This window comes from Pezoporus wallicus, unplaced genomic scaffold (genome assembly GCF_028554395.1).
Source record: "Pezoporus wallicus isolate ANWC-B61680 ecotype Strahan unplaced genomic scaffold, APGP_CSIRO_Pwel_v1 contig_4362, whole genome shotgun sequence".
NCBI classification, from domain to species: Eukaryota; Metazoa; Chordata; class Aves; order Psittaciformes; family Psittacidae; genus Pezoporus; species Pezoporus wallicus.
The window spans coordinates 1-24,138 of NW_026641923.1; the positions used below are offsets into that span (position 1 = coordinate 1).

The 24,138-nt window shown below is 51.1% G+C and overlaps 1 protein-coding gene and 5 non-coding genes across 6 annotated transcripts; 1 reads left to right on the top strand and 5 right to left on the bottom strand.

Annotated features, from left to right (window-relative positions):
- Window positions 1-3,839: 3,839 nt before the first annotated feature.
- TRNAQ-CUG (transfer RNA glutamine (anticodon CUG)) lies at window positions 3,840-3,911 on the bottom strand. Its single transcript has one exon. It is a non-coding gene; the product is annotated as a tRNA-Gln (tRNA).
- Window positions 3,912-7,585: 3,674 nt separating this feature from the next.
- On the bottom strand, window positions 7,586-7,667 carry TRNAS-AGA (transfer RNA serine (anticodon AGA)). Its single transcript has one exon. It is a non-coding gene; the product is annotated as a tRNA-Ser (tRNA).
- Window positions 7,668-12,956: 5,289 nt separating this feature from the next.
- On the bottom strand, window positions 12,957-13,028 carry TRNAQ-CUG (transfer RNA glutamine (anticodon CUG)). Its single transcript has one exon. It is a non-coding gene; the product is annotated as a tRNA-Gln (tRNA).
- Window positions 13,029-16,383: 3,355 nt separating this feature from the next.
- Window positions 16,384-16,465, bottom strand: TRNAS-AGA (transfer RNA serine (anticodon AGA)). The gene has a single exon. It is a non-coding gene; the product is annotated as a tRNA-Ser (tRNA).
- A 205-nt stretch (window positions 16,466-16,670) lies between these two features.
- On the top strand, window positions 16,671-20,787 carry LOC130608220 (uncharacterized). The gene is made up of 3 exons (XM_057426005.1): window positions 16,671-16,896; window positions 19,781-19,862; window positions 20,398-20,787. The coding sequence occupies exons 1-3, from the start codon at window positions 16,724-16,726 to the stop codon at window positions 20,785-20,787; spliced, it is 645 nt and encodes a 214-aa protein (XP_057281988.1). The 5' UTR covers window positions 16,671-16,723.
- Window positions 20,788-21,753: 966 nt separating this feature from the next.
- On the bottom strand, window positions 21,754-21,825 carry TRNAQ-CUG (transfer RNA glutamine (anticodon CUG)). The gene has a single exon. It is a non-coding gene; the product is annotated as a tRNA-Gln (tRNA).
- Window positions 21,826-24,138: the final 2,313 nt, after the last annotated feature.

The window sequence follows — 24,138 nt, forward strand, 5'->3', positions numbered from 1 at the left end:
CGCCTGCAATGCTTTGGTTTTCCTGATGCCCTCCATAGACGCCCATGACTTTCCCTGTAGTCTGCCCAGGATGTGTATCCCTGCCTTCACTGCCTGTGCATCTTTGGTATGTTTTTAGTTTTGTTTAGTTTGGTTAGGTTTGGTTTGGTTCAGTTTGGCTAAGAGGCCTTGCCTTCCCCAAGCTAGCCTCCTGCTTCCCGTCGGACTTCTTGCATCTTAGGATTTCTAGAGGCTCCAGAAAAACATCTTTCAATATGTCCCAGGTCTCAGCATCCTTTCTCTCTGAGGCCGTTTTCCAAGGGATCGCACACGGTAGCGCCTTAAACAGCCAAGAGCTTGCCTTTCTACAGTGTAGGGTCCTGACTCTACTTTTTACCTACTCTATACCTCTCAAGGCTGAGAATTCTACCAAGAGATGACTGCTGCTGACCAGGCTACCTCCTGTCTTGACCGTTTTCGTAAGTTCTTCTGCACTAGAAAGGAGCAGGTTTAGCTGTGTCTCTCCTGTGGTCGAATTCTCCATCACTTCTACTAGGAAGTCATTCACGACAGACTCCAGTAGTTTCCTGGACTGCTTTTGGTTGGCTGTGTCACTTTGTCAGTAGACGTCTTGGTGGTTGAAGTACCTTGTCAGGATCAGGACCTAAGAAGAGGCGATGCTTCCTAAGGCTTTGCCACAGACAGTTTTTACTGCCCACAAGCTCAGGTAACAAAGGGAGATTGAAAATGACAGATAGCAGACCACTGTCAGGCAGCTCTTTCAAGTGACTTCTCCATAGTTACGCCCCTTGATGACTAAACCGTGCCCTAAGGCTTCTTCCAACCAGGGGCCTGGGCTCAAACTGGGAAGTGGGGAACCTGCTGGAAACAAGGAAATCAGCATTTAGGAGGGTGATCAAAGAGTTGCCGCATCCTTCCTGAAAGAGACACACACGCTCATTCACCTGTTTTGCTCTTTGATGAAACCGGCACCTGAAGCTATGAGCTGTGGTGTGCCTGACACACCTGAGAAAGGGCATCGTCTCCACTGAAGTCCACAGCAGCGGGGCTCATGTTAACCTGCAATTCAGGGGTTTTCCCAACTCTTCCACATCACAAATCGGTGTGGGTCTCACTCAGAGAAGATCGAGGGCATCTCTTTCATCACAAAACTAGGCCGTGGTAGAGCCTGATGAGCATACGCAAGGTGCTCATGGCCATCACTCCTTCCCGCAGAAAAGTTCCTTATGGTGCACAATCATAGAATCATAGAATCATAGAATAGTTAGCGTTGGAAAGGACCTTAAGATCATCTAGTTCCAACCCCCCTGCTGGGGGTAGGGACACCTTACGCTAAATCATATCACCCAAGGCCTCGTCCAACCTGGTCTTGAACACTGCCAGGGATGGAGCATGGTCCTTCCTTGCTGTTGAGATTTGCTGCATCCCTGCAGAGCTGAGTTTCACCTCACGTATGGGTTTGTGCAGTCTTGACCTTCTGATTGAACATACTCAGTGTCTCCTGTGTCCTACAATGACCTGTGGGGAGCATGTGTCTCCGATGTTATCCGTAGTGCCTGACAGGAAAGCACTTGAGGTGAGCTCATAACTGAATTTGACCATGACTGATAGCCACGCTCACCGCTAATAAGGCAAAGGACGGAAACACACTCTAAATATCCTTCTGCACATGCCTGAGACATCTGAGTTGATCGATCTTATGAAGGTGCGGCACAGATGAGTTGTTCTGATATTCAGTGACAGAAAGCGGGAGCACAGTATTTCAGATGAAAGAGGCAAGGGCTTCATCATCAGCGAGTCCTTGGCAAGCAGCAACTACTACGTGTTCAGATGCTTCATGAGCAAGGAATGTTGGTTTCCCCCAGGGCTCTGGAACACAGCATAAAAGCCTGCTCTGCTCCAGGCTCTGCATCTTCCTCTCTTGCTTCCCTTTCCTCTAAGAGCAAGGTAAGCCTGAGACTGCTCTCTCTCTCTCTGTGGGCTGAAGTGCTGTGCTGGTGGCTACTCAGGCTGATATTGGGCTGCCTCTGCTTGGCCCTGCAAGGGAAATAGTCAACCCCTGAGACCTCTGTCTTTTTCATGGAGGTGGCTGGGGGGAGCTGGGAAGAGGAGGGTTTTCCAAGCAGGAAGGATCAGTGGGGCTCAGATGCAGAGATGTCTGCCCACCAGAATTTGCATGTCCATCAGACTGTCTCTAACCAAATGGCCAAGTGCATGCAGTGCTCTCTTCAATGCAGCACTGTTTGCTCTGGAGATGGGCTGTGATCAGTCACTCCACAAGGGCTTTAACTCCAGTGTAATGGGACCTATTACAAAAGGGCCAGCCTTCCAGTTCCATGCAACCCGCTGGGCCAGGGAGGGCGCTGGAAGTTGTAGAGTCGCTGCGTGTATTTAAAACAAGATCTGCCCACAGAGAGAGATGAAGAAGACAAGGACATGCTAATATTGAGGTTTGTGCTCCCTGCCTGCTCTGTGTTTCAGCTTTGCCTCGCTCACCGAGAGATGTCTTGCTTCAGACCATGTCCCCCACGCCCCTGCGGCACCTCTGGCCCAACGCCACTTGCAAGCAGTTGCAGTGAACCCTGCATCTCCCGCTGCGCTGACTCGACGGTGTTCATTGAGGCCTCCCCAGTGGTGGTGACCCTGCCGGGCCCCATCCTCACCTCTTTCCCGCAGAGCACAGCCGTGGGATCCTCTCTGTCAGCTGCTGTTGGGAGCTCCCTCAGCACTGGCGGGGTTCCCATCTCTTCTGGGGGCTCCCTTGGTCTCGGGGGCTCAGGCCTGTGTCTGCCTCCCCCCCGCTGCAGTCTGAACTGCTGAAGCTGGCGGATCATCCCCTTTGGAGCCGGAAGGAGGACGTGCACCCTGCATGAGCAGGAGCGTGGCCACGGCTTCCAGATGGGCTGCGTGTCCTCTTCCCACCTGGCAGGAGGGTCCTGTGCCCACTGCTCCTCACTGCTGGACGAGCCTCGCACTGCCTTCTCTGTCTCTGCTTTGCTCTGAGCCCCTAAGAGAAAGGGCTCCTTCTCTTCTGCTTTGCTGAACCTCCTACTGAGGTGGAGAGGGATCTGGAGTCAGGGACTGCTCTTGGTGGCCTGGGAATACCACCAGGTGAAGCAGAATGGGAAAAGGGAAGCTCTTTCTGTGGACCTTGTCCTTTGGAAACGGGCCCTTCTCTGTGCCTCCCCAAACCCTGCAGACGTCTTCCCTGGTCTCTCTTCTGTGCCCCTGCATTTGCTCCTTCTGATTAAAGACTATGTGCAGCATATCTGGAGTCTCGTGGTTGGTTGTTCTCCTCCTCCCTCACTTACCTGCTGTGCAAGGAGAGATCTGCTGTCTCTCATGACAGACAAGCATGGACTACTGCCATGTTTAGCTGGAGCTCCCTGAATTGATCGAGGATCAAAAATAAACAAGTTGACAAAGAGAAACAGAAAAGCCCCAGAGAAACTGAGCGAGGAAGAAGCAGTGGACAGAGTTGGATCTGTGGCTACTGCCAGAGGTATTGGTGGTCAAAGACGGGAAAAGGTTGCTCAGGGAGTAGAAGATTCTCCATCTTTGGAGATGTCTAACGTAGAACCAGACAAGGCCAGGAAAAACGTCCCCTGCTTGACCTGGACCTGGACTTTGTGATCTCCACCTCAGGTGTTGCGTGATTTGGTGAGAAACTGCTGGATGCCCCCATGCAGGAACAGCCAACAAGTGCAACAAGTGCACAGAGGGTGCAGGGGCCAATGATCCAGATCAGAGTGCGTGACACAACTGACCCAGCAGCAAAAGCAAGGCTGTCAAGGTGTAAGCATGCTGAGCAAGCCCTGAGGGAGCCAAAACCTTGCTCAAGGTCCCACTGAGATTTGAACTCAGATCGCTGGATTCAGAGTCCAGAGTGCTCACCATTACACCATGGGACCTCTGGGCGTATGCTCCATAGGTCTTTCCCCTGCAGCCACCCTGGCTGAGACATATGCTCCTGGCTCAGCCTGCCAGTCTTTCCATCTCCCTGGCCATCAGTCATCAAGGGCAGCATTCTTTCAGGGACACTGGGCACTTTTCACTCACAGAAGAGGAAGTGGCACAGCATTTTGTGCAAGCCTCGCATACCCTCTCTCAAAAGACACAGGCTGGTATCCCCGGAGAATCTTCCTGTTGCCTGATGAAAACTGCTGAAGACCTTTCCAGCTTAACATCCTCATCACTCATACCTCAAAGCGGACATTCACAGCCCAGTGATCGGTGGTTCAGTGCGTGCACTTGTGGGATCTGCTGGCGTCTTCCCCTTTCAACTCCGCATGCGGGACAGCCTCTCAATCTGCCACTCTAAGTCATGGCCTGTCCTGTTTCTCACCTTGTAGCTCCTACTAAGCAGCCTTTGCCCAGATATCCTTACTCTCAGTTGCACTCCGAGACAAGCTCCTGACCTTGACGAATGAGGCAATCATGACAGGGGACAGCGGACGTGCTTCAACTGCAAGACCAACTAGTAGGAGGACCCAAAGCAGTTTGTTATGGGTTGCACAAGCTGGGCTGCCTTCCTCTGCTGGGACAGTCTAGGCTGACTTCAAACCCTGTCCTTTCTTTCAGGGACACACTGTCCCCTTGCGCCCCAGACTGGCCTCTCCCTCATGGAGAACACTGGTTGCTCTCCTGAGATGGCTCCAGACTCAGGTGCATTTTGCTGTGATCCTGAGCAGAGGCACTTTCCTTCATGCCTTGGGACCAGCACATTGCCCACCAAAGAAGAGTTCGTGCACACAGTGGGAAGAAGCTCCCTGCTTGAGGAAGGAGCATGCACTGTGACTCCCTTAAATGCCTTTCAACCTGCAGGATTTAGAGAAGGGAAAGTGGAATCAGGGCTAGCCCCAGAGCTGGAGCAGGCAGCTCATTGCCTGAGCCCTAGTGGAACTTGAGTGAGATACCCAACGTGAAGAGGAATCCACTGATAAGCAGTTAGACTCCACAACTCGTTAAAGTTGTAATGTAGGTATTCTTTATTCAGCGCTGAGGAGCATGGGGGATCGCTCCTCTAAAACCATGCACACCTTTCCTTTGCCACTCTGTTTGTTTACATTACATATAATGGTTACAGAAACATGAGATTGCTTCACGCCCTATACATATACAAAACCTATTCCCATCTAGTATTATAATCAGTTTTCTGGCATTTGTCCCATTGATGCGCTTGCGCAGTGCCTCAGGGCGTGGATTTTAGGGGGTCGTGAGCATGAAGGCCTGTAGTTCTTCTTCATCACCGAGAGTTACCTCCTTCTTTCACGCAGACTCAGTAGGGTTTCGGCTCCTATTGAAACCTCAGGTTCGGTGCAAGCCGGTTTTACGTATCTTAAAGTAGAAACTTGTCAAACTTGAAAATTCTGTTACTGTTATCTTTGGTTCCTTTTCTTTCTATGGATACTATTTAAACAAGAATGTCCTAAATGTTCATTACACAAGTTATGAATCTTATCTACCACAATTCTGCCTAGCAGCTACTACTACAATTCTGCTTCACAGTTCTAGCAATTTTGACTCCTACAGTTCTGCTTCACCAAGCACAATGACTGTTTAAGCAAGCAGGCACAATGTTAACCCTTTATTTCCAGGTATCAGCACGTGTTCTCTGGGCACCTGCTCCAGTGCTTCAAGACAGCCTGAGAATCAATCAGTGGTCCAAAGCAGCCCCTGAATTCTGCTTTTTGCAAGCTGGGCCATGCTCAAAGCCTGGCTGGTCCCTGCTCAGCTTGGAGGAGCCCAGAGAAATAGCCACAAGGCAGGGCTGCAGTGGGGAGTGGCTCCAGAGTCCCATGGGACCTGAACGTCCTAAGGGAAGGTGGGTTCTTCTGGAACAGGAGAAGCAAGGCACCCTGAAGCCAGGCTGAAGAAAAGCTTGTCTGCATTGTCCAGGAATCAAATGTGGGACAAGTGCTTGGAAGGCAGCTGTGCTCTCAATGATACCATCAATGCCCATGGGGCCACGACTGCCTCCTGCTCCCCCACTTGCCAATCTGCCTGCCTCACTCTGCTAGTTCACAGAGTGACCTCTCTACTGCTCCTCCACATCAGTGCGTGGTCAGCCTTCTCCTTCCAATCCCCAGTATGCAAAGGACCTCAAGCTGCTGGGATGTCTGTGTTTGTCCCCTGGGAGTGACATCTTGGATGTTGACACTTTTGCTGCTGGGTGCTAGTAACAGTGCCTCTCTCAGACTACATTCATTCCTTTACCAGCTGTACATGTAGTACGCACGTGGATTTGCCTTTGTGGCTACGCACCTCTGGTGGCATAATCACAGACAAAAGCCAGCCAGCTGCTCACTCCTTCCCAGACTCCGGGGGTCGGATACAGAGAGCTGAAAACAGGATGGGTCATGACTTTGAAAAACACAGCTTAGCAAAAACTCCTACGGGCAAACCAGGCTTACCTTGGCAGGGGAGTCGGGGCATAGAGGGTGTGGAAATCGTTGCAGATTAAAACAGATTCATGTAGTGAGAAACAGAAACACCAACATAAAACACCGTCTTTCCTCACCCCTGTCCAAAGGTCTGTTTTACACATTCACGCCACATTCCTTTCCCTGACTTGTACTCCCACCTTGTGCAGCCCTAGCCTTATTGCTACCTGAGAGCCCAGGGCTGCCCCTGACACCATGCAGCTTGCCATAGCCCGAGAAACCCCTTTTCTCTGTGCCTGGAGCCATTCCTGTCCTGCCCAACACTGCTGGCCAGAGCATGCAGCAGGCAGGCAGAGGAGGGAAAAGCAAAAGGCAGACAGAGAGGGCCAGCACGGGGATGCAGATGTGAGCACGCTAAAGTGTCCTTTCCACTGCCCTTTCCTTCTTTATTCCTGCTGAGAATCTCTCTGAGGTTCTTTCTCCCTTGCAGTGCTTTCCCCAGCCTCGGTGGCATGGCTACAGGGAATCGACCATGTGCCAGCAATGTGGGTTTCTCTCCTCTTTCTGTAGGCTCTTCCTGCATGTGCTTCTCAGAGTTTACTTTTTCCTTTAGCTGCTAAACCACGCAGGCAGGCTACCAGAAGCTCAACCTCTGCCGCTGCTCTAGTAGGGGCAGCTGGGCATGCAACTGAACGAAGACCTCTGGGAAGCCTCTGGCTCTTTTCTGTCCCACCCATCAGGGTCGGTGGAGGCAGGGGATGATGGTCTCCTGATACCACAGCCACCGCCATGTCCTTTTTTGCCAAGTCCACATCTTTCCCAGAACAGGAGGGCACAGATCACACCCACCTCTCATCATCTCACCCTTCAGTTAAATTTGAAAAGCCCCCTTGGAAAAGTTGTTCATTTTTGCCCCTGCTGGGGACTGGTTGGGCAGAATACCCCCATGCCTCCAGCCTCTTAAGTTGTACGCAAGAACCAGCAACAGTTGAGCTCTTTTCACGGCTCATACTCAGCCCAGGTCCATAGTCTTCACCTTAAATGCCTACCTTGTCAATGGGAGCAGAGTTTACCATTCAACCAGGACAAGACCAAGAAGGAAAGGGCTTTAACTGTCTACCTGAGCACCAGGCACACTGTGGAGCTGGAAGCCACTGCAGAAACCTGGTCATTTGGTAGCAGCCCAAAAAGCAGCTGTTCACCGTAGCTGGCAGGATTCGAACCTGCGCGGGGAAACCCCAATGGATTTCTAGTCCATCGCCTTCACCACTCGGCCACAACTACCTGATGCAGCCCTCTTTGCCCCGCTGATCACAGTGCCTGTGCAATGACACCCGGCTGCCGGGGAGTTTCAGGGCAATGCTCCACTTCCAGATTTGTAGCCGGAACTTTCACTGCACGTGTAATGAGTCAAAGACCTCTCTGTGTTATCTCAAGGCATCCTGGAGGCCCTGACTGACCCTGTTCAGGAGCCGGCACTGCAGGGACATCCTGGAACTGGGTGCAACACCGTCCCTGGCAGCTAAGAGCTGAGACAACTTCATGTCGCTTGCAGCTTATGGCCTATGGAACACTGGAGAAAAAGGAGCCTCTCAGAACTGGACTCTCTGTCTGAAGGGGACAAAGCTACTCAAACCTTTTCTAGTTCAACCGTTGCTTAAAGCAAAACAAGCTACAGTCCTTCCTCTGCTGACATTCAGAAAACAATCTGCATGGTGAGGCTGTCTGTGGGATTTGTGTTAGCGCAGTGTTTACAGGCTTCCCTGCACTTCAACCTACAAAAGGACCTCGAGTCCATCTCTCAGAGCAGCTGAGAGCAATTGTGATGACAAAGGCAGAAATGCCTTTGAGGAAGCAGAACTTTTGGAGGATTGAGGCTATGAGCTCTGGCAACGCTGGCTTGCCTGCATCCAGGACACTGTGTCCTCTGAAGTCCACAGCAGTGTGACTCATGTTAGCCTGCAATTCAGGGGTTTTTCCCAACTTCCACATCACAATGACTCCCAGCTGCTCTAGGAGACTGATCCGATGTCCCTTTGTAATTTGAAATGCATGGAACTGGCCACCCCATCCCTGACCCAGAACAATGGGCTGTGAGTTTCCGGCTCCCTTCCCCACACCTCTCCTCAAAAGCATGTCATCCAGGCATCTGGTGTCTGGGACTCCCTTGCTGAGCAAAACAGGTCAATTTGGGTGTGGGTTTCACTCAGGGAAGATCGCGGGCGTCTCTTTCATCACAAAACCAGGCCGCGGTAGAGCCTGATGAACTTAAGCAATGTGCTCGTGGCTATCACTCCTTCCCGCAGAGAATTTCCTCATAGTGCACAATGGTCCTTTCTTGCTGTTGAGGGTACAGAGGTGAGACTGTCCGGCCTGCAGTTCCCCAGGTCTTCCTTTTTTCCTTTTATATATCTGGGGGTGGGGGTGCGTATTTCCCATTTTCCAGCCACTGGGTATCTTACAACTTTGCTATTTGGACGGATAGCGGCTTAGCAACTTCCTCTGACAGTTCCTGCAGGACTCTCGGGTGCATCTCCTCAGTTCCCAAAGGACTGGTGCACTTTCAAGTTCCTGACATGGTCTTGAACTTCCATCTTCTTCATGTTGGTCACAGCCAGGCCTCTCGTTTGGCTCACCTAAAGCGTGGGGCTACAACTTCTTTCACCTTCCTTTGCTGTTCTATGTACCTGAAGAATGCCTTCTAGTTGTTTTTCATGGCCCCAGACAACTTCAGCGCCTGCAATGCTTTGGTTTTCCTGATGCCCTCCATAGACGCCCATGACTTTCCCTGTAGTCTGCCCAGGATGTGTATCCCTGCCTTCACTGCCTGTGCATCTTTGGTATGTTTTTAGTTTTGTTTAGTTTGGTTAGGTTTGGTTTGGTTCAGTTTGGCTAAGAGGCCTTGCCTTCCCCAAGCTAGCCTCCTGCTTCCCGTCGGACTTCTTGCATCTTAGGATTTCTAGAGGCTCCAGAAAAACATCTTTCAATATGTCCCAGGTCTCAGCATCCTTTCTCTCTGAGGCCGTTTTCCAAGGGATCGCACACGGTAGCGCCTTAAACAGCCAAGAGCTTGCCTTTCTACAGTGTAGGGTCCTGACTCTACTTTTTACCTACTCTATACCTCTCAAGGCTGAGAATTCTACCAAGAGATGACTGCTGCTGACCAGGCTACCTCCTGTCTTGACCGTTTTCGTAAGTTCTTCTGCACTAGAAAGGAGCAGGTTTAGCTGTGTCTCTCCTGTGGTCGAATTCTCCATCACTTCTACTAGGAAGTCATTCACGACAGACTCCAGTAGTTTCCTGGACTGCTTTTGGTTGGCTGTGTCACTTTGTCAGTAGACGTCTTGGTGGTTGAAGTACCTTGTCAGGATCAGGACCTAAGAAGAGGCGATGCTTCCTAAGGCTTTGCCACAGACAGTTTTTACTGCCCACAAGCTCAGGTAACAAAGGGAGATTGAAAATGACAGATAGCAGACCACTGTCAGGCAGCTCTTTCAAGTGACTTCTCCATAGTTACGCCCCTTGATGACTAAACCGTGCCCTAAGGCTTCTTCCAACCAGGGGCCTGGGCTCAAACTGGGAAGTGGGGAACCTGCTGGAAACAAGGAAATCAGCATTTAGGAGGGTGATCAAAGAGTTGCCGCATCCTTCCTGAAAGAGACACACACGCTCATTCACCTGTTTTGCTCTTTGATGAAACCGGCACCTGAAGCTATGAGCTGTGGTGTGCCTGACACACCTGAGAAAGGGCATCGTCTCCACTGAAGTCCACAGCAGCGGGGCTCATGTTAACCTGCAATTCAGGGGTTTTCCCAACTCTTCCACATCACAAATCGGTGTGGGTCTCACTCAGAGAAGATCGAGGGCATCTCTTTCATCACAAAACTAGGCCGTGGTAGAGCCTGATGAGCATACGCAAGGTGCTCATGGCCATCACTCCTTCCCGCAGAAAAGTTCCTTATGGTGCACAATCATAGAATCATAGAATCATAGAATAGTTAGCGTTGGAAAGGACCTTAAGATCATCTAGTTCCAACCCCCCTGCTGGGGGTAGGGACACCTTACGCTAAATCATATCACCCAAGGCCTCGTCCAACCTGGTCTTGAACACTGCCAGGGATGGAGCATGGTCCTTCCTTGCTGTTGAGATTTGCTGCATCCCTGCAGAGCTGAGTTTCACCTCACGTATGGGTTTGTGCAGTCTTGACCTTCTGATTGAACATACTCAGTGTCTCCTGTGTCCTACAATGACCTGTGGGGAGCATGTGTCTCCGATGTTATCCGTAGTGCCTGACAGGAAAGCACTTGAGGTGAGCTCATAACTGAATTTGACCATGACTGATAGCCACGCTCACCGCTAATAAGGCAAAGGACGGAAACACACTCTAAATATCCTTCTGCACATGCCTGAGACATCTGAGTTGATCGATCTTATGAAGGTGCGGCACAGATAAGTTGTTCTGATATTCAGTGACAGAAAGCGGGAGCACAGTATTTCAGATGAAAGAGGCAAGGGCTTCATCATCAGCGAGTCCTTGGCAAGCAGCAACTACTACGTGTTCAGATGCTTCATGAGCAAGGAATGTTGGTTTCCCCCAGGGCTCTGGAACACAGCATAAAAGCCTGCTCTGCTCCAGGCTCTGCATCTTCCTCTCTTGCTTCCCTTTCCTCTAAGAGCAAGGTAAGCCTGAGACTGCTCTCTCTCTCTCTGTGGGCTGAAGTGCTGTGCTGGTGGCTACTCAGGCTGATATTGGGCTGCCTCTGCTTGGCCCTGCAAGGGAAATAGTCAACCCCTGAGACCTCTGTCTTTTTCATGGAGGTGGCTGGGGGAGCTGGGAAGAGGAGGGTTTTCCAAGCAGGAAGGATCAGTGGGGCTCAGATGCAGAGATGTCTGCCCACCAGAATTTGCATGTCCATCAGACTGTCTCTAACCAAATGGCCAAGTGCATGCAGTGCTCTCTTCAATGCAGCACTGTTTGCTCTGGAGATGGGCTGTGATCAGTCACTCCACAAGGGCTTTAACTCCAGTGTAATGGGACCTATTACAAAAAGGGCCAGCCTTCCAGTTCCATGCAACCCGCTGGGCCAGGGAGGGCGCTGGAAGTTGTAGAGTCGCTGCGTGTATTTAAAACAAGATCTGCCCACAGAGAGAGATGAAGAAGACAAGGACATGCTAATATTGAGGTTTGTGCTCCCTGCCTGCTCTGTGTTTCAGCTTTGCCTCGCTCACCGAGAGATGTCTTGCTTCAGACCATGTCCCCCACGCCCCTGCGGCACCTCTGGCCCAACGCCACTTGCAAGCAGTTGCAGTGAACCCTGCATCTCCCGCTGCGCTGACTCGACGGTGTTCATTGAGGCCTCCCCAGTGGTGGTGACCCTGCCGGGCCCCATCCTCACCTCTTTCCCGCAGAGCACAGCCGTGGGATCCTCTCTGTCAGCTGCTGTTGGGAGCTCCCTCAGCACTGGCGGGGTTCCCATCTCTTCTGGGGGCTCCCTTGGTCTCGGGGGCTCAGGCCTGTGTCTGCCTCCCCCCCGCTGCAGTCTGAACTGCTGAAGCTGGCGGATCATCCCCTTTGGAGCCGGAAGGAGGACGTGCACCCTGCATGAGCAGGAGCGTGGCCACGGCTTCCAGATGGGCTGCGTGTCCTCTTCCCACCTGGCAGGAGGGTCCTGTGCCCACTGCTCCTCACTGCTGGACGAGCCTCGCACTGCCTTCTCTGTCTCTGCTTTGCTCTGAGCCCCTAAGAGAAAGGGCTCCTTCTCTTCTGCTTTGCTGAACCTCCTACTGAGGTGGAGAGGGATCTGGAGTCAGGGACTGCTCTTGGTGGCCTGGGAATACCACCAGGTGAAGCAGAATGGGAAAAGGGAAGCTCTTTCTGTGGACCTTGTCCTTTGGAAACGGGCCCTTCTCTGTGCCTCCCCAAACCCTGCAGACGTCTTCCCTGGTCTCTCTTCTGTGCCCCTGCATTTGCTCCTTCTGATTAAAGACTATGTGCAGCATATCTGGAGTCTCGTGGTTGGTTGTTCTCCTCCTCCCTCACTTACCTGCTGTGCAAGGAGAGATCTGCTGTCTCTCATGACAGACAAGCATGGACTACTGCCATGTTTAGCTGGAGCTCCCTGAATTGATCGAGGATCAAAAATAAACAAGTTGACAAAGAGAAACAGAAAAGCCCCAGAGAAACTGAGCGAGGAAGAAGCAGTGGACAGAGTTGGATCTGTGGCTACTGCCAGAGGTATTGGTGGTCAAAGACGGGAAAAGGTTGCTCAGGGAGTAGAAGATTCTCCATCTTTGGAGATGTCTAACGTAGAACCAGACAAGGCCAGGAAAAACGTCCCCTGCTTGACCTGGACCTGGACTTTGTGATCTCCACCTCAGGTGTTGCGTGATTTGGTGAGAAACTGCTGGATGCCCCCATGCAGGAACAGCCAACAAGTGCAACAAGTGCACAGAGGGTGCAGGGGCCAATGATCCAGATCAGAGTGCGTGACACAACTGACCCAGCAGCAAAAGCAAGGCTGTCAAGGTGTAAGCATGCTGAGCAAGCCCTGAGGGAGCCAAAACCTTGCTCAAGGTCCCACTGAGATTTGAACTCAGATCGCTGGATTCAGAGTCCAGAGTGCTCACCATTACACCATGGGACCTCTGGGCGTATGCTCCATAGGTCTTTCCCCTGCAGCCACCCTGGCTGAGACATATGCTCCTGGCTCAGCCTGCCAGTCTTTCCATCTCCCTGGCCATCAGTCATCAAGGGCAGCATTCTTTCAGGGACACTGGGCACTTTTCACTCACAGAAGAGGAAGTGGCACAGCATTTTGTGCAAGCCTCGCATACCCTCTCTCAAAAGACACAGGCTGGTATCCCCGGAGAATCTTCCTGTTGCCTGATGAAAACTGCTGAAGACCTTTCCAGCTTAACATCCTCATCACTCATACCTCAAAGCGGACATTCACAGCCCAGTGATCGGTGGTTCAGTGCGTGCACTTGTGGGATCTGCTGGCGTCTTCCCCTTTCAACTCCGCATGCGGGACAGCCTCTCAATCTGCCACTCTAAGTCATGGCCTGTCCTGTTTCTCACCTTGTAGCTCCTACTAAGCAGCCTTTGCCCAGATATCCTTACTCTCAGTTGCACTCCGAGACAAGCTCCTGACCTTGACGAATGAGGCAATCATGACAGGGGACAGCGGACGTGCTTCAACTGCAAGACCAACTAGTAGGAGGACCCAAAGCAGTTTGTTATGGGTTGCACAAGCTGGGCTGCCTTCCTCTGCTGGGACAGTCTAGGCTGACTTCAAACCCTGTCCTTTCTTTCAGGGACACACTGTCCCCTTGCGCCCCAGACTGGCCTCTCCCTCATGGAGAACACTGGTTGCTCTCCTGAGATGGCTCCAGACTCAGGTGCATTTTGCTGTGATCCTGAGCAGAGGCACTTTCCTTCATGCCTTGGGACCAGCACATTGCCCACCAAAGAAGAGTTCGTGCACACAGTGGGAAGAAGCTCCCTGCTTGAGGAAGGAGCATGCACTGTGACTCCCTTAAATGCCTTTCAACCTGCAGGATTTAGAGAAGGGAAAGTGGAATCAGGGCTAGCCCCAGAGCTGGAGCAGGCAGCTCATTGCCTGAGCCCTAGTGGAACTTGAGTGAGATACCCAACGTGAAGAGGAATCCACTGATAAGCAGTTAGACTCCACAACTCGTTAAAGTTGTAATGTAGGTATTCTTTATTCAGCGCTGAGGAGCATGGGGGATCGCTCCTCTAAAACCATGCACACCTTTCCTTTGCCACTCTGTTTGTTTACATTACATATAATGGTTACAGAAACATGAGATTGCTTCACGCCCTATACATATACAAAACCTATTCCCATCTAGTATTATAATCAGTTTTCTGGCATTTGTCCCATTGATGCGCTTGCGCAGTGCCTCCAGGGCGTGGATTTTAGGGGGTCGTGAGCATGAAGGCCTGTAGTTCTTCTTCATCACCGAGAGTTACCTCCTTCTTTCACGCAGACTCAGTAGGGTTTCGGCTCCTATTGAAACCTCAGGTTCGGTGCAAGCCGGTTTTACGTATCTTAAAGTAGAAACTTGTCAAACTTGAAAATTCTGTTACTGTTATCTTTGGTTCCTTTTCTTTCTATGGATACTATTTAAACAAGAATGTCCTAAATGTTCATTACACAAGTTATGAATCTTATCTACCACAATTCTGCCTAGCAGCTACTACTACAATTCTGCTTCACAGTTCTAGCAATTTTGACTCCTACAGTTCTGCTTCACCAAGCACAATGACTGTTTAAGCAAGCAGGCACAATGTTAACCCTTTATTTCCAGGTATCAGCACGTGTTCTCTGGGCACCTGCTCCAGTGCTTCAAGACAGCCTGAGAATCAATCAGTGGTCCAAAGCAGCCCCTGAATTCTGCTTTTTGCAAGCTGGGCCATGCTCAAAGCCTGGCTGGTCCCTGCTCAGCTTGGAGGAGCCCAGAGAAATAGCCACAAGGCAGGGCTGCAGTGGGGAGTGGCTCCAGAGTCCCATGGGACCTGAACGTCCTAAGGGAAGGTGGGTTCTTCTGGAACAGGAGAAGCAAGGCACCCTGAAGCCAGGCTGAAGAAAAGCTTGTCTGCATTGTCCAGGAATCAAATGTGGGACAAGTGCTTGGAAGGCAGCTGTGCTCTCAATGATACCATCAATGCCCATGGGGCCACGACTGCCTCCTGCTCCCCCACTTGCCAGTCTGCCTGCCTCACTCTGCTAGTTCACAGAGTGACCTGTCTACTGCTCCTCCACATCAGTGCGTGGTCAGCCTTCTCCTTCCAATCCCCAGTATGCAAAGGACCTCAAGCTGCTGGGATGTCTGTGTTTGTCCCCTGGGAGTGACATCTTGGATGTTGACACTTTTGCTGCTGGGTGCTAGTAACAGTGCCTCTCTCAGACTACATTCATTCCTTTACCAGCTGTACATGTAGTACGCACGTGGATTTGCCTTTGTGGCTACGCACCTCTGGTGGCATAATCACAGACAAAAGCCAGCCAGCTGCTCACTCCTTCCCAGACTCCAGGGGTCGGATACAGAGAGCTGAAAACAGGATGGGTCATGACTTTGAAAAACACAGCTTAGCAAAAACTCCTACGGGCAAACCAGGCTTACCTTGGCAGGGGAGTCGGGGCATAGAGGGTGTGGAAATCGTTGCAGATTAAAACAGATTCATGTAGTGAGAAACAGAAACACCAACATAAAACACCGTCTTTCCTCACCCCTGTCCAAAGGTCTGTTTTACACATTCACGCCACATTCCTTTCCCTGACTTGTACTCCCACCTTGTGCAGCCCTAGCCTTATTGCTACCTGAGAGCCCAGGGCTGCCCCTGACACCATGCAGCTTGCCATAGCCCGAGAAACCCCTTTTCTCTGTGCCTGGAGCCATTCCTGTCCTGCCCAACACTGCTGGCCAGAGCATGCAGCAGGCAGGCAGAGGAGGGAAAAGCAAAAGGCAGACAGAGAGGGCCAGCACGGGGATGCAGATGTGAGCACGCTAAAGTGTCCTTTCCACTGCCCTTTCCTTCTTTATTCCTGCTGAGAATCTCTCTGAGGTTCTTTCTCCCTTGCAGTGCTTTCCCCAGCCTCGGTGGCATGGCTACAGGGAATCGACCATGTGCCAGCAATGTGGGTTTCTCTCCTCTTTCTGTAGGCTCTTCCTGCATGTGCTTCTCAGAGTTTACTTTTTCCTTTAGCTGCTAAACCACGCAGGCAGGCTACCAGAAGCTCAACCTCTGCCGCTGCTCTAGTAGGGGCAGCTGGGCATGCAACTGAATGAAGACCTCTGGGAAGCCTCACCTTAAATGCCTACCTTGTCAATGGAAGCAGAGTTTACCATTCAACCAGGACAAGACCAAGAAGGAAAGGGCTTTAACTGTCTACCTGAGCACCAGGCACACTGTGGAGCTGGAAGCCACTGCAGAAACCTGGTCATTTGGTAGCAGCCCAAAAAGCAGCTGTTCACCGTAGCTGGCAGGATTCGAACCTGCGCGGGGAAACCCCAATGGATTTCTAGTCCATCGCCTTCACCACTCGGCCACAACTACCTGATGCAGATCTCTTTGCCCCGCTGATCACAGTGCCTGTGCAATGACACCTGGCTGCCGGGGAGTTTCAGGGCAATGCTCCACTTCCAGATTTGTAGCCGGGACTTTCACTGCACGTGTAATGAGTCAAAGACCTCTCTGTGTTATCTCAAGGCATCCTGGAGGCCCTGACTAACCCTGTTCAGGAGCCGGCACTGCAGGGACATCCTGGAACTGGGTGCAACACCGTCCCTGGCAGCTAAGAGCTGAGACAACTTCATGTCGCTTGCAGCTTATGGCCTATGGAACACTGGAGAAAAAGGAGCCTCTCAGAACTGGACTCTCTGTCTGAAGGGGACAAAGCTACTCAAACCTTTTCTAGTTCAACCGTTGCTTAAAGCAAAACAAGCTACAGTCCTTCCTCTGCTGACATTCAGAAAACAATCTGCATGGTGAGGCTGTCTGTGGGATTTGTGTTAGCGCAGTGTTTACAGGCTTCCCTGCACTTCAACCTACAAAAGGACCTCGAGTCCATCTCTCAGAGCAGCTGAGAGCAATTGTGATGACAAAGGCAGAAATGCCTTTGAGGAAGCAGAACTTTTGGAGGATTGAGGCTATGAGCTCTGGCAACGCTGGCTTGCCTGCATCCAGGACACTGTGTCCTCTGAAGTCCACAGCAGTGTGACTCATGTTAGCCTGCAATTCAGGGGTTTTTCCCAACTTCCACATCACAATGACTCCCAGCTGCTCTAGGAGACTGATCCGATGTCCCTTTGTAATTTGAAATGCATGGAACTGGCCACCCCATCCCTGACCCAGAACAATGGGCTGTGAGTTTCCGGCTCCCTTCCCCACACCTCTCCTCAAAAGCATGTCATCCAGGCATCTGGTGTCTGGGACTCCCTTGCTGAGCAAAACAGGTCAATTTGGGTGTGGGTTTCACTCAGGGAAGATCGCGGGCGTCTCTTTCATCACAAAACCAGGCCGCGGTAGAGCCTGATGAACTTAAGCAATGTGCTCGTGGCTATCACTCCTTCCCGCAGAGAATTTCCTCATAGTGCACAATGGTCCTTTCTTGCTGTTGAGGGTACAGAGGTGAGACTGTCCGGCCTGCAGTTCCCCAGGTCTTCCTTTTTTCCTTTTATATATCTGGGGGTGGGGGTGCGTATTTCCCATTTTCCAGCCACTGGGTATCTTACAACTTTGCTATTTGGACGGATAGCGGCTTAGCAACTTCCTCTGACAGTTCCTGCAGGACTCTCGGGTGCATCTCCTCAGTTCCCAAAGGACTGGTGCACTTTCAAGTTCCTGACATGGTCTTGAACTTCCATCTTCTTCATGTTGGTCACAGCCAGGCCTCTCGTTTGGCTCACCTAAAGCGTGGGGCTACAACTTCTTTCACCTTCCTTTGCTGTTCTATGTACCTGAAGAATGCCTTCTAGTTGTTTTTCATGGCCCCAGACAACTTCAGCGCCTGCAATGCTTTGGTTTTCCTGATGCCCTCCATAGACGCCCATGACTTTCCCTGTAGTCTGCCCAGGATGTGTATCCCTGCCTTCACTGCCTGTGCATCTTTGGTATGTTTTTAGTTTTGTTTAGTTTGGTTAGGTTTGGTTTGGTTCAGTTTGGCTAAGAGGCCTTGCCTTCCCCAAGCTAGCCTCCTGCTTCCCGTCGGACTTCTTGCATCTTAGGATTTCTAGAGGCTCCAGAAAAACATCTTTCAATATGTCCCAGGTCTCAGCATCCTTTCTCTCTGAGGCCGTTTTCCAAGGGATCGCACACGGTAGCGCCTTAAACAGCCAAGAGCTTGCCTTTCTACAGTGTAGGGTCCTGACTCTACTTTTTACCTACTCTATACCTCTCAAGGCTGAGAATTCTACCAAGAGATGACTGCTGCTGACCAGGCTACCTCCTGTCTTGACCGTTTTCGTAAGTTCTTCTGCACTAGAAAGGAGCAGGTTTAGCTGTGTCTCTCCTGTGGTCGAATTCTCCATCACTTCTACTAGGAAGTCATTCACGACAGACTCCAGTAGTTTCCTGGACTGCTTTTGGTTGGCTGTGTCACTTTGTCAGTAGACGTCTTGGTGGTTGAAGTACCTTGTCAGGATCAGGACCTAAGAAGAGGCGATGCTTCCTAAGGCTTTGCCACAGACAGTTTTTACTGCCCACAAGCTCAGGTAACAAAGGGAGATTGAAAATGACAGATAGCAGACCACTGTCAGGCAGCTCTTTCAAGTGACTTCTCCATAGTTACGCCCCTTGATGACTAAACCGTGCCCTAAGGCTTCTTCCAACCAGGGGCCTGGGCTCAAACTGGGAAGTGGGGAACCTGCTGGAAACAAGGAAATCAGCATTTAGGAGGGTGATCAAAGAGTTGCCGCATCCTTCCTGAAAGAGACACACACGCTCATTCACCTGTTTTGCTCTTTGATGAAACCGGCACCTGAAGCTATGAGCTGTGGTGTGCCTGACACACCTGAGAAAGGGCATCGTCTCCACTGAAGTCCACAGCAGCGGGGCTCATGTTAACCTGCAATTCAGGGGTTTTCCCAACTCTTCCACATCACAAATCGGTGTGGGTCTCACTCAGAGAAGATCGAGGGCATCTCTTTCATCACAAAACTAGGCCGTGGTAGAGCCTGATGAGCATACGCAAGGTGCTCATGGCCATCACTCCTTCCCGCAGAAAAGTTCCTTATGGTGCACAATCATAGAATCATAGAATCATAGAATAGTTAGCGTTGGAAAGGACCTTAAGATCATCTAGTTCCAACCCCCCTGCTGGGGGTAGGGACACCTTACGCTAAATCATATCACCCAAGGCCTCGTCCAACCTGGTCTTGAACACTGCCAGGGATGGAGCATGGTCCTTCCTTGCTGTTGAGATTTGCTGCATCCCTGCAGAGCTGAGTTTCACCTCACGTATGGGTTTGTGCAGTCTTGACCTTCTGATTGAACATACTCAGTGTCTCCTGTGTCCTACAATGACCTGTGGGGAGCATGTGTCTCCGATGTTATCCGTAGTGCCTGACAGGAAAGCACTTGAGGTGAGCTCATAACTGAATTTGACCATGACTGATAGCCACGCTCACCGCTAATAAGGCAAAGGACGGAAACACACTCTAAATATCCTTCTGCACATGCCTGAGACATCTGAGTTGATCGATCTTATGAAGGTGCGGCACAGATGAGTTGTTCTGATATTCAGTGACAGAAAGCGGGAGCACAGTATTTCAGATGAAAGAGGCAAGGGCTTCATCATCAGCGAGTCCTTGGCAAGCAGCAACTACTACGTGTTCAGATGCTTCATGAGCAAGGAATGTTGGTTTCCCCCAGGGCTCTGGAACACAGCATAAAAGCCTGCTCTGCTCCAGGCTCTGCATCTTCCTCTCTTGCTTCCCTTTCCTCTAAGAGCAAGGTAAGCCTGAGACTGCTCTCTCTCTCTCTGTGGGCTGAAGTGCTGTGCTGGTGGCTACTCAGGCTGATATTGGGCTGCCTCTGCTTGGCCCTGCAAGGGAAATAGTCAACCCCTGAGACCTCTGTCTTTTTCATGGAGGTGGCTGGGGGGAGCTGGGAAGAGGAGGGTTTTCCAAGCAGGAAGGATCAGTGGGGCTCAGATGCAGAGATGTCTGCCCACCAGAATTTGCATGTCCATCAGACTGTCTCTAACCAAATGGCCAAGTGCATGCAGTGCTCTCTTCAATGCAGCACTGTTTGCTCTGGAGATGGGCTGTGATCAGTCACTCCACAAGGGCTTTAACTCCAGTGTAATGGGACCTATTACAAAAAGGGCCAGCCTTCCAGTTCCATGCAACCCGCTGGGCCAGGGAGGGCGCTGGAAGTTGTAGAGTCGCTGCGTGTATTTAAAACAAGATCTGCCCACAGAGAGAGATGAAGAAGACAAGGACATGCTAATATTGAGGTTTGTGCTCCCTGCCTGCTCTGTGTTTCAGCTTTGCCTCGCTCACCGAGAGATGTCTTGCTTCAGACCATGTCCCCCACGCCCCTGCGGCACCTCTGGCCCAACGCCACTTGCAAGCAGTTGCAGTGAACCCTGCATCTCCCGCTGCGCTGACTCGACGGTGTTCATTGAGGCCTCCCCAGTGGTGGTGACCCTGCCGGGCCCCATCCTCACCTCTTTCCCGCAGAGCACAGCCGTGGGATCCTCTCTGTCAGCTGCTGTTGGGAGCTCCCTCAGCACTGGCGGGGTTCCCATCTCTTCTGGGGGCTCCCTTGGTCTCGGGGGCTCAGGCCTGTGTCTGCCTCCCCCGCTGCAGTCTGAACTGCTGAAGCTGGCGGATCATCCCCTTTGGAGCCGGAAGGAGGACGTGCACCCTGCATGAGCAGGAGCGTGGCCACGGCTTCCAGATGGGCTGCGTGTCCTCTTCCCACCTGGCAGGAGGGTCCTGTGCCCACTGCTCCTCACTGCTGGACGAGCCTCGCACTGCCTTCTCTGTCTCTGCTTTGCTCTGAGCCCCTAAGAGAAAGGGCTCCTTCTCTTCTGCTTTGCTGAACCTCCTACTGAGGTGGAGAGGGATCTGGAGTCAGGGACTGCTCTTGGTGGCCTGGGAATACCACCAGGTGAAGCAGAATGGGAAAAGGGAAGCTCTTTCTGTGGACCTTGTCCTTTGGAAACGGGCCCTTCTCTGTGCCTCCCCAAACCCTGCAGACGTCTTCCCTGGTCTCTCTTCTGTGCCCCTGCATTTGCTCCTTCTGATTAAAGACTATGTGCAGCATATCTGGAGTCTCGTGGTTGGTTGTTCTCCTCCTCCCTCACTTACCTGCTGTGCAAGGAGAGATCTGCTGTCTCTCATGACAGACAAGCATGGACTACTGCCATGTTTAGCTGGAGCTCCCTGAATTGATCGAGGATCAAAAATAAACAAGTTGACAAAGAGAAACAGAAAAGCCCCAGAGAAACTGAGCGAGGAAGAAGCAGTGGACAGAGTTGGATCTGTGGCTACTGCCAGAGGTATTGGTGGTCAAAGAAGGGAAAAGGTTGCTCAGGGAGTAGAAGATTCTCCATCTTTGGAGATGTCTAACGTAGAACCAGACAAGGCCAGGAAAAACGTCCCCTGCTTGACCTGGACCTGGACTTTGTGATCTCCACCTCAGGTGTTGCGTGATTTGGTGAGAAACTGCTGGATGCCCCCATGCAGGAGCAGCCAACAAGTGCAACAAGTGCACAGAGGGTGCAGGGGCCAATGATCCAGATCAGAGTGCGTGACACAACTGACCCAGCAGCAAAAGCAAGGCTGTCAAGGTGTAAGCATGCTGAGCAAGCCCTGAGGGAGCCAAAACCTTGCTCAAGGTCCCACTGAGATTTGAACTCAGATCGCTGGATTCAGAGTCCAGAGTGCTCACCATTACACCATGGGACCTCTGGGCGTATGCTCCATAGGTCTTTCCCCTGCAGCCACCCTGGCTGAGACATATGCTCCTGGCTCAGCCTGCCAGTCTTTCCATCTCCCTGGCCATCAGTCATCAAGGGCAGCATTCTTTCAGGGACACTGGGCACTTTTCACTCACAGAAGAGGAAGTGGCACAGCATTTTGTGCAAGCCTCGCATACCCTCTCTCAAAAGACACAGGCTGGTATCCCCGGAGAATCTTCCTGTTGCCTGATGAAAACTGCTGAAGACCTTTCCAGCTTAACATCCTCATCACTCATACCTCAAAGCGGACATTCACAGCCCAGTGATCGGTGGTTCAGTGCGTGCACTTGTGGGATCTGCTGGCGTCTTCCCCTTTCAACTCCGCATGCGGGACAGCCTCTCAATCTGCCACTCTAAGTCATGGCCTGTCCTGTTTCTCACCTTGTAGCTCCTACTAAGCAGCCTTTGCCCAGATATCCTTACTCTCAGTTGCACTCCGAGACAAGCTCCTGACCTTGACGAATGAGGCAATCATGACAGGGGACAGCGGACGTGCTTCAACTGCAAGACCAACTAGTAGGAGGACCCAAAGCAGTTTGTTATGGGTTGCACAAGCTGGGCTGCCTTCCTCTGCTGGGACAGTCTAGGCTGACTTCAAACCCTGTCCTTTCTTTCAGGGACACACTGTCCCCTTGCGCCCCAGACTGGCCTCTCCCTCATGGAGAACACTGGTTGCTCTCCTGAGATGGCTCCAGACTCAGGTGCATTTTGCTGTGATCCTGAGCAGAGGCACTTTCCTTCATGCCTTGGGACCAGCACATTGCCCACCAAAGAAGAGTTCGTGCACACAGTGGGAAGAAGCTCCCTGCTTGAGGAAGGAGCATGCACTGTGACTCCCTTAAATGCCTTTCAACCTGCAGGATTTAGAGAAGGGAAAGTGGAATCAGGGCTAGCCCCAGAGCTGGAGCAGGCAGCTCATTGCCTGAGCCCTAGTGGAACTTGAGTGAGATACCCAACGTGAAGAGGAATCCACTGATAAGCAGATAGACTCCACAACTCGTTAAAGTTGTAATGTAGGTATTCTTTATTCAGCGCTGAGGAGCATGGGGGATCGCTCCTCTAAAACCATGCACACCTTTCCTTTGCCACTCTGTTTGTTTACATTACATATAATGGTTACAGAAACATGAGATTGCTTCACGCCCTATACATATGCAAAACCTATTCCCATCTAGTATTATAATCAGTTTTCTGGCATTTGTCCCATTGATGCGCTTGCGCAGTGCCTCCAGTGCTTCACCCGGAGCAGGGTTGGGCTCGATTGGTACTTGGATGGGTGTAAGCGGCGAGGAGAAGCAGACAGGCCAACCCAATATGGGTGATAAGCAACTTCTACCTTATTTGTGACGCAGTTCACACATATATAGGAGTGGTATTCAGCCACTCCTTCTTGGCACAACAGTATTGGTTAGCCCCCACAGCTTCCTCCACATTCTCCTCCCAGGTCCGGTCTCCGGCTACCTGTGGGGGCCACCCCCTGCCTTGCTTGCACAGTCCTCCAGAACTCTGTGGTCCTGCTCTTAGAGTCATTCTGCAACAATTCCCCCCTTTTTCTTTGTGCAAGCAAGGCATTATGGGTTATTCTGTTCACCTGTTTTATCACACAACTATAAACAAGTCTAATAGCTACGATGATTAACCTAATCAATGATACATAAGTGCAATACTTTTAAACAGTGTTTGACTCAACCTGTAATTGGTTAAACACAGGTGTGAGAACTCAACCTTGAAAGCTTGCCAACAGTCCACAGTTCTCATTAACTTGGTGAATTCCAGCCTCTTATCTTGCTTGCTTAAGCTTCTTCGGGCCTCTCATGGCCTTGCTGTATCTTTCAGGACTATTCAAAGTTTATGTACCAATTATGCATTCTCCTGTGAGAACACTGTCTCCACATCTCCCCCCTTTTGTTTTATCCAGTAACAAGTCACTACTACAGCAAGGCACACACACATTTACATTAGCAGAGTAACTATTACAGGGTGCAGCAGCATGTTGAAGATGCTGATGGCAGTGAAGGACTAGCAAAAGAAATTTCTTACCAGTGGAATTCTCCCCCCCCTCTTAATTTGTTCCATCACCTGCTTTATAACACTACCATTGTATTAAAATTTTTCTAGCTTTTGCCTTAGCATTTTCTAGCAGCTACTGCAAGTTTCCATACTCTAACATCTCTTTTACAAGTGACAAATCTATACAATACAAGGTGCAGTTTCTTATTAGCAACTAGCTAGTAAATACAGGTGGTTTTATACACAAAAT

Excerpts from the sequence above, each read along its gene's own strand:
- LOC130608220 (XM_057426005.1), top strand. The coding sequence starts at position 16,724 with ATGTCGCTTGCAGCTTATGGCCTATGGAACACTGGAGAAAAAGGAGCC. Across the intron at positions 16,897-19,780 it reads TTCAGAAAACAATCTGCATG|GGCTCTGGAACACAGCATAA; the intron begins GTGAGGCTGTCT and ends GGTTTCCCCCAG. Across the intron at positions 19,863-20,397 it reads CCCTTTCCTCTAAGAGCAAG|CTTTGCCTCGCTCACCGAGA; the intron begins GTAAGCCTGAGA and ends TCTGTGTTTCAG.